General features: G+C 41.0%; 1 protein-coding gene and 1 long non-coding RNA gene across 5 annotated transcripts in view; one reads left to right on the top strand and one right to left on the bottom strand.

The window, feature by feature from the left end:
- Nucleotides 1–6,506, bottom strand: part of LOC131194475 (uncharacterized) — a 36,596-nt gene extending 30,090 nt beyond the window's left edge. For all 4 annotated transcript variants that reach the window (XR_009154193.1, XR_009154194.1, XR_009154195.1 and 1 more), the window contains exon 1: nt 6,390–6,506. This is a non-coding gene — a long non-coding RNA (uncharacterized LOC131194475). The remainder of the gene's footprint in view (nt 1–6,389) is intronic.
- Nucleotides 6,507–6,568: 62 nt separating this feature from the next.
- The window catches only part of RIPK2 (receptor interacting serine/threonine kinase 2), a 34,500-nt gene continuing 27,987 nt past the window's right edge, over nt 6,569–13,081 (top strand). Inside the window, exon 1 of the mRNA XM_058175521.1 lies at nt 6,569–7,719. Coding sequence (XP_058031504.1) covers nt 7,490–7,719 — 230 coding nt within the window. The 5' untranslated portion in view covers nt 6,569–7,489. The remainder of the gene's footprint in view (nt 7,720–13,081) is intronic.

The raw sequence follows: 13,081 nt of genomic DNA, 5'->3' as shown, positions 1-13,081 counted from the left end.
CTAGCAGTGATGGCAAAATTAACTGCCTTGATTAAAGATAGCAGACTAGACAGCTGTATAAGAGACTGGAAGCCATTTGTGGACTTTCTATGTGTTAAATACAATAACAGAAGTTAATGGGTATTTGAAGGCTAGTATAATATTTGGGGATGTGGTGGCTCAGTGGCTAAGATGCTGAACTTGTCAATCAGAAAGATCGACAGTTTGGCAGTTTGCAAATCCCTAGCGCCGTTACTTGTCCCAGCTTCTGCCAACCTAGCAGTTCAAAAACATGTAAAAATGCAAGTAGAAAAATAGGGACCACCTTGGTGGGAAGATAACAGTGTTCCATGTGCCTTTGGCGTTTAGTCATGCTAGCCACATGATCATGGAATTGTCATCAGACAGTGCTGGCTCTTTGACTTGGAAATGGAGATGAGCACCTCCCCCTAGAGTCGGGAACGACTAGCACGAATGTGCGAAGGGAACATTTACCTTTACCTTATAATATTTGGACTAACCTGTTGACTGTTTTATTTTATTTTACTTTTGATATATATTAGATGTTGGGTTGATTCATTTATTAGATAGAGACCTCCTCAATTGAAATATTTGTTTATATATTTTTCTTGTTAAATAAGGATGAGAAAATTTATAACTATTTATGGACCAGTATGTGAGGGAAAAAGAATCTAATTAGGTTTTTTTTATTTTTCTTTTCAGCATCCAGCCAGGGAGGATTTTGTTATATGTTTAATGTTGGATGTTTGGGTCATTTTTCTTTTTATGTACACATTTTTTCTCTTTGTTATTGTTACTGTTGAACGTATATTTTACTGTATTGTTTTTCTGTTTTGTATTTTATTCCTATCGATAAAACATAATAAACATATACATGAACAGTAGTAGAAATAAAGAAGGCCATTGCGTAGCAAAAAAAAAAATGGTTAACATCTCAAATGTTCAGAACACCGCTAGATCATATTCATGAATTCCCCCCCCCCCCCGCCAGGTTCATTTCCTTTACTTATTTTACCTCAACTTTCCAACCATTGATGCTTCTGGCAACTGAAAAGCCTTGTTTTAAAATTATAAACACAGTTCAGGTATCATAAAGACAATATTGATAACCAATCAACCATTTCCCTCCTATTAGCCTTCCACAAATCACTTTAAATACCCAAAGGTCTGCTAAAATCAAAGCATTCCTTGCTGGAAACCGAAAATAACACAGGTTAGGAACAGTCATATAGGACAGGGGTCTCCAACCTTGGTCCCTTTAAGACTTGTGGACTTCAACTCCCAGAATCTGGGAGTTGAAGTCCACAAGTCTTAAAGTTGCCAAGGTTGGAGACCCCTGCTTTAGAAAATGCAGTTAAGATTCTTCATATTGTTCCTTATGGTTACACTGTGCTAATTCATACCAGCAAAGCTGGCTGAGGAACTCTGGGAGTTGAAGTCCACAAGTCTTAAAGGGACGAGGGTTGGAGACCCCTAATATAGGAGACCTCTCTTGTTTTTCTATCAAACATATTTCCCATGGTAGCTGGGCTGATAAAGATCTCTCATCTAATATTTGACCACAAAGTCTCTTCTTTATAGGTTATAATCAGCATTTTTACTGAACTAAAGAACAGCTATAGAGGACCTTCATGAACAAAGACATAATCCACAAGTCAACAATCTAGCCACAGAACTTTGAAATCTTTCTGAATATTCAGGTTATCTAATACCGTTTGACCGGATAACCTATTGTCTGCAACCCCATTTTTAATTTCCATGATCATATCACAATTTTAGTAGCTAAATTTGGTGGTTTTTCTTCAAAATGAGTGGCAACATAGAGCCAAATGCTCCCAATTCCAACACTGATTCCCCTTATCTCTTAAGTCCATGGACATCAAATCTTGTTTCTTGATCCAATTTTACCAATTATTTTGCCTTCTAGGATGTGGGAACAGGAGGCAAGGGCAATCAAACTATTCTCACCTTACCCTTAAAAACTTCCCAAATAGCCCAAGTCACCTCAAATTTTGTGATTTCAGACTTTTTTGATCAATGTAATAAGGGTGGGGTTGAGAATGGATTGCCTCCAATGAATGGCTTCCCCCACCCCAACATCTGTATCCTATCTACTCTATTCTTTTCTATGGGGAAAAATGGCTCTGGCCCTTTTAGTGACATCATTATGTCACTAGATCAGTGGTCTCAATCTTTATAGTGCTGCGACCCCTTTAATACAATTCCCCACGATGTGGCGACCCCTTTAATACAATTCCCCACGACCTCCAACTGTAAAATTATTTTCGTTTTGATTTTATCGCGCCTGAAGCCGTATTGGCTAGCGATCTGAACTGCTTGCGATTGCCTTGAGGACAGAGGCATTAAAGCGGAGACTCCTCCCCTATTAAGTTTATCGCGCCTGAAGCCAGATTAGGCTAGCGATTGAGAGTGATTGCAGCTGGCTTGAGAGGCAGACATCAGAGCAAAGATTTCTCTCTTTTTTAATTGATCGCGCCTGAAGCCGAATTCGGCTAGCGATTTGAAGAGCCTGCAGCTAGCTTGTGGAGTCAACCATTGGAGCGCGATTCTTCAACTTGCAAGTATACTTCCCATATTTCCGATGGTCTTAGGTGACCCCTGGCAAATTGTCATTCGACCCCCAAAGAGGTCCCGACCCACAGGTTGAGAACCGCTGCACTAGATGGCCTCCCTTATTTCTCCAAGTCAGGCAGCTCATTTGCAGCCTCTTCTCTCCAAAGTTAATCAACTCAATTGAACTCTGACATCTTAAAAGCAAATCAAGTAAAATGCAAGACTGTGCCACTAAGCCAGATTTTATTTGTAAATTAATTGGCTGTAGGGAGAAAGGTAAAGTGAGAAAGTCATTTTTCCTAATGAGTAACAGGTTTCAAAACCAACAGCACATGTAATAATTTACATTCCATTTTCCGTCTTCAGGAAGGAAGGTTGGTGCATGGACAGTCAAAAATAAGCAATAACTGCAAACAAGAGGGAGGTATTGAAAGATGGAGGGGAAACCCAGAGATATGCAGAAACACTGAAGAAAAGGCTGTGGGGGCGGAGGGGATGGAAAGGTTGTGGGGGAAGGGAGGATGGAAGAAGAGAGTGGAGGGAAACTGGTTCAACAGCTCCAGGAGAATAAGGTGTGATCAAGAAGCCTGGAATGACAGCGAGCAGGAAAAAGAAAAAAAAAAGAAAAGGAATCTGTGAAGCGTTCCAATTGATACTTATTGGATCTTTTAAAAAAAAGGCCTACACTTTATTTCAATTCAAGCACTCTCCAAACTTCAAATATTTCAGGGTGGTTGACAAATAATCAATTAAATCAAATGTTTATTTTTCAAACTGCTCAATCACCAAATTTTATGACAAACAGTGTCATAGTAGTTTTAATATAAAACTACAAGAGGAAATCCAGTCATCAATTCTGTTAATCCACCCTTCCCCTTCTCCCCCGCCCCCCGCCCCCATTTCCCCAACTGCTGCTTTCATTTTCACTACATTCAGGATCCGTTCGATGGGAATTTCCATGAAATGCTCCAAGTGGCTCCAACTGACCACGTGCAAAGCAACGTGTATAAAAAGGATGCCATTAAAATTGTAATGATAAAGATCTGCAGTTCGCATAGAGCTCCTTCCACCCTCCTCCCCAAAGCAATGCATCTGCAGGATCTCTGGTTGCTCTTACAGTCCTTCTGTAGAGTTGAACTATTTCCTCCTTCCTGTTGACAACTAACTTAGCCAGAAGGGACAGGGGGGGAGTAAGGGAATTTCCCAGCATTTCTGACTAGCCTGACTTCTGTGTCCAATCTGAGATAAGTCTATTTTTCTGCTTAAAAGCTGACCCAAAGCTGTGGCCAAATGTATTACCTCAACAAAGCATTTTCCTTTTTTCATAGGCACTGCTTGGTGCCCTCCTCCAGGGCGTTTCCAAATTAAGCTTTAATTGCACAATAGCCTTTCTCAAACACAGAATTTCACAAAGGGTTCAAATTTATTTATTTATTACTTATTTATTCTATCTTTTCGCTGGAAGATTGTGCAGAACATTCCTTCCACTTAACCTGTTTTAGAGGGTCAATTGGGCTGAAAGAGAATAACTGGTCCAAATTTTATTTTTTAAAAATAAATTTTTTATTTTTAAGGCTCGGAGTATTTTAAATTTCTTTCTAGCTTTTTTTTCTTTCTAATCTTTCTAGTTCTGGTCCAATACCCCCACTCCCATCAATCTGGTGACAATGCTTGAAAATGTCTTCTGGTGTTTGTCCGCTTCTTTTTTTACTATAAAAGAGAAGAAAACTCAGAAACAAAGACGGAACAGCTACTTAAACTGGCTGGGTATCATGAAAGTTGAAATGTTGAAGACACTGGAGGGCATGAGAAGAAAAGTATACAGAATTTGGAAATATTTCCAATTAATTAATGCTACATGATACAATATCCTATATTAAATTAACATACTATGTAATAAAATATTATCCCCCTATTTTATCAATTATATCATCCAGTTTCTAATTGGAACTAGAACTCAGTTTCTAATTCTGTACTTTGTGAACTTAAAAAGTAGGCCAGCTACTTTTCAAAGTGAGATGGGTGGGATCTAAATCTAATAAATACATTAAAAAATAGAAAATAGTACATCATTTTACAAAACTGCGTAAATCAGACTGCTTATAAGACCCAACACTGTTGTAAATAGCTAGGAAAGTGCCAAATTTGATGAAGACCTCTGACAGGAATTTCCCAAATACATGAAAGCAAATAGTTTCCAATTTCCATACATGAAGAATGCTGACCAGTTGCTCTTTGCTTGGGAATTCTGACTGGGAATTCATTTCAATATTCAACAACTTGTTTCTAGGGCAAGAATGTCATAATGTCCTGTTTCTATAGATTATGGTAGTGAATTGCCAGATTTTTTTAAAAAATGATTATTAAGATAGAATAAGGTTATCCATGCAGATCTCTCATGAAGCCATCAAAACCGACAAGGGAGAATCAGCAGATATTGGGAGAACTTGAAGCCAGCAGAAAGGGCAAGGGGTAGGGAGCAAGGTTAAGCTATTGCAGGTCCAATTTTATAGAATCGGAGGGAGGGAGGGGGAGAGAGAGAGAGAGAGAGAGAAATTGATGAGAAAGAAGGAGGATAGGGGAGAGACAGAGAGACAGAGAGATATTTCAAGACATTTTATTACCAAACTAGGTAACATCATCAGTGTTTTGATGAGACTTTACACTCTATCAAGACTTATAGAAGAATTGAAAGAGAATTGCCTCTCAATTTTGAAAATAATTTTTGATGTTAATTAAATGTCTATTTAATGATGTCTATTAGATTTTTGCGCCAAGTTATAAAATATAGGGTTTTTTTTCTTTTAGCAAAACTTCTGCTTTCTCTTAAAAAGCACCCTAACTCGGCATGTTTTCTGGAAATTACCCTTCTCCGCTGGCTTCCACATGATTAAAATGAACCAAAGGGCAGGACCAAAAACTTCTCCCGCTGCTTATTTTAGGTTAGCTTAGATCCTTTGATCTCAGTAAATATGAAGAAGTTCCTCTTTTCCTCAGAAAGGAACCAGATTCATGTGGAAACTGTCAAAAACAATGTTTTATTTCTTCTGCATTAATTAAACTTTATGTTCACTTTTGTTGATTGAGATTTATACACTGAGGTAGGATAGGTTTGACTCACTTAACAACCTAAGACAAAAATTTATTTGCTTGTTGAGAATTGTCTTAATGTTATGTAAGCACGGACTAAAGATTGTATGGTTAGCTGACACATCCTAATGGGGTGATGCTTCTTAGATAACCTCAAATATTTAAGTACATACTGTAAAAGTACAGACTGACACAGGACTTCAGTATAAATCCTGGCCTATTACCTTTAGCCCAAATAAATCAAGACTTTGCGGAATTTAGATATATTTCTTCTTGCTTGCCTGCAACTACAGCTGGTTCTCGACTTACAACAGTTCATTTAGTGACCGTTCAAATTTAGAACAGCTCTGAAAAAAGTGATTGATGACTGTTTTTCACACTTACGATTATCCCCATGGTCACATGATCAAAATTCAGCCGCTTGGCAACTAGTTCATAGTTATGACGGTTGCAGTGTCCCGGAATCCTGGGATAAAGCTTTTGCGGCCGTCTGACAAGCAACGTCAATGGGGAAACCAGATTCCCTTAACAACCATGTTACTAACTTAACAGCTTACAATGATCCACTTAACCACTATGGCAAGAAAGGTGGTAAAATGGGGCAAAATTCACTTAACAAATGTCTCACTCGGCGACATGTCCTGGGCTCAATTGCGGCCGTAAATCGAGGACTAACTCGAGGACCAGCTTGTAAGGGGCGTGCATAAGAGCACAAACGTGCCTACCGTTCCTGTCCTATTGTTTCCTTTCATTATATCCAATTAATATAGTATTGACGGGATCGCAGCTTTCTCCTCTCCGAAGCCTGCTGAGGAGTCGCCTGCCAAAGGGACCACTACGTGAACGGTTCCGCCTTAAGTAACTACAGGGGAGGAGAACCGCCAAAACCGCAGCGGCAACAAGGAGGCGACTGACCGGAGGCGGGCATTAGCTAGACTTTCCAGTCTGCGAGCTTGTGCTCTTCCGGAATACAGGAGGGAGTCGGAGGTTTTGGGAACGCAGCCGAGACACCGCCTTCCTCCCGGAGCGCGTTTCTTTCCTCAGAGCTACCCAACTCTCCCACTTGAGAGGAGTATCCAGTAGTTCCCCGCGAGAAGATTTTAAGGCGCCATTGACGCGGGCATCGCCAGTTGCACCGGGCTGGGTTTCTTGGGCGTCCCTCGTCCTCCGGATTTTACTCCTTCTGCCCGAAACAGAGCCGTCCCGAAGGTGGGGAGGCGATTCGGCTTCCGAACCTTTCGAAATCGAAGCCCGCGGTCCCACCCCACCCCCATAGGTACTTCTCCGCCCCTTTCGAAGGCGACGCCGTCCTGCGAATCGCAAGACCGAACGCGCAATTACTTCTCTCTGGCGCGAGGTTCGGTCACCTGTTCCGCCGAAGGGAGTGGGCGAAAAGAAGCGTCGAGAGGTGGGCGGGAGGGAGGCAAGTTTTGGGAAAGGAAAGCCGAGCAGCGGTTCCTTAAAAAAAAAAAAAAAAAGTTCGCTTTCGATCGATCAGCCGGACTCCGGAAAGGAAGAGATGGCGGCCGAGAAAGGACGGGCCGGGAATGATATTCTGAGCGGCTGGTAGAAAGCAAGCAGTAGGTTGGAGTTCGGGACGATTCGGAGGAGCCGCCGGGACGATTCGGAGAGCAGGCTGTGATGCAAAGGAAAGACGCTTGGAAGCGAGTCTCGGGAAGATCTCTTGGCTGAGATTACCGGGGTGGGGGTCGCTGGGAAGGGTAGGTGGTCCCCTCCAGCGCGCCACCGCCGGGCATCGTTTGGGACCCCTTGCCTGAGTTCCCACGCCGAGGGACGCTTTTTTCGGAGAGCTTGCCTTGGTTTGATGGCCTCTGGCTGCAGCATGAGGACGAACGGCGGAGGCCCCGACGGCGGGAGCAGTGCCAGTTGCTCGCCTTGCAACATCAGCTACACCCTCCCCATCATCTCATCCAACAAGCTCCCGGACCAACGCTTCGTCAGCCGCGGGGCCTATGGGACGGTGTCCTCCGCCCGTCACGCAGACTGGCGGATCCCGGTGGCTGTCAAATCTCTGCAGGGCAGCCTGTTAGAAAGGTAACTTTTAGGGTTAGGTGCCAAGGCCTGCTGGGTGTTGCTCAAAGGCCACTGCTGCTCTCTAAGCCAAGGGTCTCCAATCTTGGCAACTTTAAGCCTGGAGGACTTGAACTCTGCTGGCTGGGGAATTCTGGGAGTTGAAGTCCTCCAGGCTTAAAGTTGCCAAGGTTGGAGACCCCTACTCTAAGCCATCCTCCTTTTCATGAGAGAAAAGTCTTATAATTGTTAGATCTATGCATTTTTCTTTGGGGGTAGTAGCCCTATTTGGGCATTTTTATATGTGGTTCATATGGGATTACATCAGTGGTGGGATTCAGCCAGTTCGCACCACTTCGGGAGAACCGGTTGTTAACTTTCTGAGCAGTTTGGCAAACTGGTTGCTGGAAGAAATCATTAAGGCAAAGAACCGGTTGTTAAATTACTTGAATCCCACCACTGGATTATATACAGGTAGTCCTCGACTTAACAACAGTTCTCTTAGTGACCTGTTCGAAGTTACAGTGACACTGAAAAAAGTTACCTGTGATCATTTTTTTCACATTTATGATCATGGCAGTATCGACCATGGTCACATGATTTACATTTGGATGCTTAACAACTGATTCAACATGTATGACTGTTGCTGTGTCCTGGGGTCATGTGATCACCTTCTGCAACCTTCTGACAAGCTGATTCACTTAATATCTGTGCTACTAATTTAACCACTGCGGTGATTCGCTTAACCAACCTGGCAAGAAGAGTTGTAAAATGGAGCAAGACCCACTTAGCAAATTTCTCACTTAAGAACATGAATATTGGGCTCAATTATGGTCATAAGTTGGGGACTATCTGTTCTTAGCCATGATAAGGCCTGTTTTTCTCCCACCAGTTCTTGCCCTTGGCAAGAAGATAATGAGCTAAAGATAATGAGCTCTAAGGGCAATGTCTGATCAACTTTATAGGAAATTTAATTTGCACCTTAAGCAAAAGATTATTAGCACACTAGTGGTGGATCCTATTATGTGGGTTGGAAAAGTAACTCAGGATCAGACTGGTAAATAAAGGAGAATATTTGTAGCTCAGGGTTGACATGAGGGGTCCTTGGTGCTCTCTGACCTTGCTTGTTTTCCTGCAGGCATGTCATTACCCAAACTAGATAACATCATCAGTGCGCATGATACTAGTTTTGCTAATGAAATGTGTGCAAGAAAACAAGCAAGCTCAAAGAGCACAAAGGATTCCTCAGACTGGTAAATTCTGGTAAAGTTTCTTTCACTTTCTCTTTCAGGAAAAAAAGGAAATACTGCAGAGTTTTGAGAGGATATTAGCATGCCTGCAGAGGAAAACAAAATGATTCTGCAGTATAGTTTTGGATGGGATTCCTAGAATACTTCTTGTCCCATAATTGCTATCCTGGATTTTTTTATTTGTTTTGCTTTGCAAGAGGGAAGGAGGGATATAGCATTAGCACTTATATACCGCTTCACAGTGCTTTTACAGCCCTCTCTAAGCGGTTTACAGAATCAGCATGTTGCCCACAACAATCTGGGTCCACATATTTTTGTGTATATGCATACATTTCTGAGGGAAAGGGAGGATAGTGCATGTAGAGATAATACCCTTGTAAATAGGCAAATAATTTTAATTCATATTTTTAATTAAGTTAATATAAATATATATTTGCATTCCAACTTTATCCTGGTTTGGTTTATGGTTTCCAGCAGGTAAACAGTGCCTGCATACAACTAAGACACTTATACAGGTGTGTCACAGGGACACATTTTGTGTGGGAAGAAATCTCCAGAATTTCAGTTGGCAGTTAGCAGCAACATAGAGCAGTTGGTGATTGCACAAAATGGTCATTTTTGTTACCTATTATTTTGAGGTGGTAAGGGGAGTAGATCAAATCCAGTTTATCTTTTCAATAAATCTAATATTAGCTGGTTCTTTGAGAATAGGAGCAGTGCAGGCACTGTTAGAAGATCCTGCCATATTTTAAAGAGATGGAATTTAAGTTTTGTATCAGAATTCTACTCCAGATGTTTGAAATAACTCATTGTTTCAATGTTGAAATTAATAATTTCAAGTTCTTAGGCCATTTTGGGACACCATTGTTTTCAGTTAGCAGCTATCCAGTCTGGAATGATAAGGTTCCCTTCATCTTGCCTTTATAAGATTTAGTTTTTAGTTTCGGGATCATTCTTGTTGCTTTTCTCCAAATCTGTTCCAAATTTTTTGAATTCTTTATGCAATGCAATACCAAAACTGAACACAGGATTCCTGCTGAAATCTGACCAAACAGAACAAAATGAAACAATTGCAGCTCATTATTTGGAACGATGTTTCTGTTTTTGCAGTCTAAAATTACCTTTGGCATTTTTGCAGTCCAATCATATCTGATACATTCAGTTTTAATGCTTGTTCCAGAATTTCCCCCCCCAGAATTACTGTTGCCAAGCCAGATACCTCCATCCCATTTACATTCAATTTTGATTGCCTAAAGTGAAGAAAATTGCATTTGTCTCCCTGACTTACTTTCTCTTCTCCGACCATTTATTTACCCTATCAACATTCTTTGGAATTTTCTATATGTATTAGTTATCCCAGACAGTTTTGTTTCAGTATCAATATTAATAAGCTTTTCTTTACCTGAGAAAGAAGGAACTTCGTGGTATTTAAGTCAGTGATCATGTATGAGGAATCACCATTGAGATGTGGTGGAATCTGGCATTGAAGTATGAGAGATAGACATAGAGAAAAACATAAAGCAGTTTTGAGTTGTTGCTATTCAGGAAGTAGCCCAGGAGGGACCCTCCCTAATTTCTTCTCATCATTTATGATTTATAGTTATACAGAACGTGCTTTAGTCTAGAAATATTTTGTCTGTACCTGAATATGCAATAAAGAAACTGCTTTGAAGTTTACCTATGTTCTTGGTTTCCCATGCATGAGCATTCCCATGCATGCTCTTTCAGTATGATTTTTTTAGCCAGCTGTGTATCCAGCTAATTGTCATGCCATATACTATATTATAGATCGTGCTGGCCTAGTGGTTAAAACTCTGGGTCATCAACTGAAAAGTTGGCAGTTCAAGACTCCGTGTTATGGGGTGAGCTTCCATTCTTGGGCCTGCTCCTGCCAGCCTAGCAATTCAAAAGCATGCAAATGCAAATAGATAAATAGGTACCCCTTTGGTGGAAGGAAATAGCATTCCATGCACCTCAGTGAACAGTCATACCACCCACATGAATGCTGGTTCCCTTAGGTAGGAAAGATAAGATGAGCATCACTTGTAGAGTTGGACACAACTGGGCTGGGGAAACCTTTACAGCTATCTGGGGTTACTTTGTCAGATGTTTTGCTGAAATCATGATATACTTAAACCTAGAGCATTCCCACATTATACAGAGGAACTGTCCAATACAACAACCACAAGTCTGGTTATTCTTGTCAAAATCTTTGCTGGGTTGTGGTAATACAACCATTATTTTCAAAATGGTTATAATTTGTAATATATATACTGTATTTTTCGGACTATAAGATGCACCAATGTATAAGTGCACCAAGATTTCAGTAAGTAAGAAAAATGGTTTTTTGCCCTCCCCTGCCCCCAGGAACACTCTGCAGGCCTCCCAAACACTCTGCTTGCCCCATTTTTTGCAAAAATGTTTCAGAGGGTTTGGAAGGCCTGTAGAGTGCTCCTGAGGGCTGGAGGAGGGCAAAAACATCCCCGTTTTTGTAAAAAATGGGCCCATTTTTATGAAAAACAGGACATGCAGAGGGCTAGGGAGGACTGCAGAGTACTCCTGGGGGTTGGGGTAGGGCAAAAACGCCCCCATTTTTGTGAAAACCCCAGGAGCACTCTGCAGGCCTCCCAAACCTTCTGCACACCCTGTTTTTGTGAAAAACGGGCCCAATTTTCACAAAAATGGGACGAGCAGGGCAGGGCTTCGGGAGGCCAAAAATGGCTGTATTCGGTGTATAAGAAACACCAACATTTCCACCCTCTTTTGGGGAAATATGTGTCTCATACTGCAAAAAATATAGTAATCTTTGTAATTTGCTCTACTATTTTTCGATGCCAGATCAAGTGAACTGTGGTCCCTGGATCCTCATTTTTGCCATATCTAAAAATAGGAAAACCAGCTTTCTTCAGTGGTGTGGCATACATTATTACCAAATGTGTTTGTTTGTTTAAAACATTTATATAGTCACTTATGTAACTCTGCGTAGCCCTCAATAAAATCATTTTTAAAACAAGCTCAGTTAACACATAAGGGATTTTTTTAAAAAGTAAAAACAAAAACTGGCGCCGATCTATACAAACATATCATCTAATTCCCCCAATGCTTGGGGGAGGGGAAATCAGGTCTTTAATGCTTTATGGAAAACTAACAGCGTGGAGACCTGCCAAACGACGGGGGGGGGGGAAGGTGTTCCATAGGACAGGGGCTGCTAAGGAAATAGCTCGCTTCCTACTCCCATTGTTGCTCCCATTAGGGTTCTCTAGCAATTCATAAAAATCATGCATAAATGTTTCATCAGACCATTCGGCTGACTCAGTATCCTAGGATATAACTCATCTGACTTACTAAACTAAACTTACTAATAGTACTACAGTACTAAACTTACTGGCTAACTGAAAATAAGGAGTCCCTTTATTACCCGTGTTATCTACATAATGTTCTTCATTAAGCAACTAGTACAGCTGTCCTCAACCTTTCCCGCTCTATGGACCAGCAGCGGTGGTGAGCTGGCGGAGAGCTTATACAAATGGAGCTTCGCGCATTTGCCTACACTTGCCTGGCCTGGTTCCCACGGGGCCAGAGAGAAGGGGTTGAGGAACCCTGAGCTAGTATATTGAATTTTTCCTCCTTGTTCTTTTTATTTGATCATAATTTGGAAGTCTTTCTTTTGTTCATAGCATCTTCTGCCAGTCTTAACGCCTTCTGAACTGGAGATTTCCTGACACCACCCATCTATACCTTCCAGGCTTCCTGTAAACACTCTTCCTTGAGAAGATGGCTCTCTGACAATCTCTTAAATGTGTCCTCTTTTGCTTTGAAATCTCCATTAATGTTTTTGCACATTTACTAAGTATCGTTTTGTTATACTCCATTAGTTTCCAATTTTCTTTTTAGTATTAATATTATTTAGTATCTTGTACAGTTGCTTGGAAGAATGTCCCCAGTAATATGTACATGTACATTTCCTGATTATACATCTAAAAGTGTTCACTTGTATTAAATAGCTTGTGAAGTGTCCATTTTGAATGCTTTGCATAGCCTTATTTTATTTCTCACCTATTGTGGACAACTTTTCCTATTTGTTATGGAATTCTACACTTTGTTATTCTCAAAATCTCTGCTTTCAAAGTCAGAGA

The sequence above is a fragment of the Ahaetulla prasina genome, chromosome 3, assembly GCF_028640845.1.
Source record: "Ahaetulla prasina isolate Xishuangbanna chromosome 3, ASM2864084v1, whole genome shotgun sequence".
NCBI lineage: Eukaryota > Metazoa > Chordata > Lepidosauria > Squamata > Colubridae > Ahaetulla > Ahaetulla prasina.
Note: the sequence above shows the minus strand (reverse complement) of the source record. Positions and strands in the feature narration are given on the sequence as shown.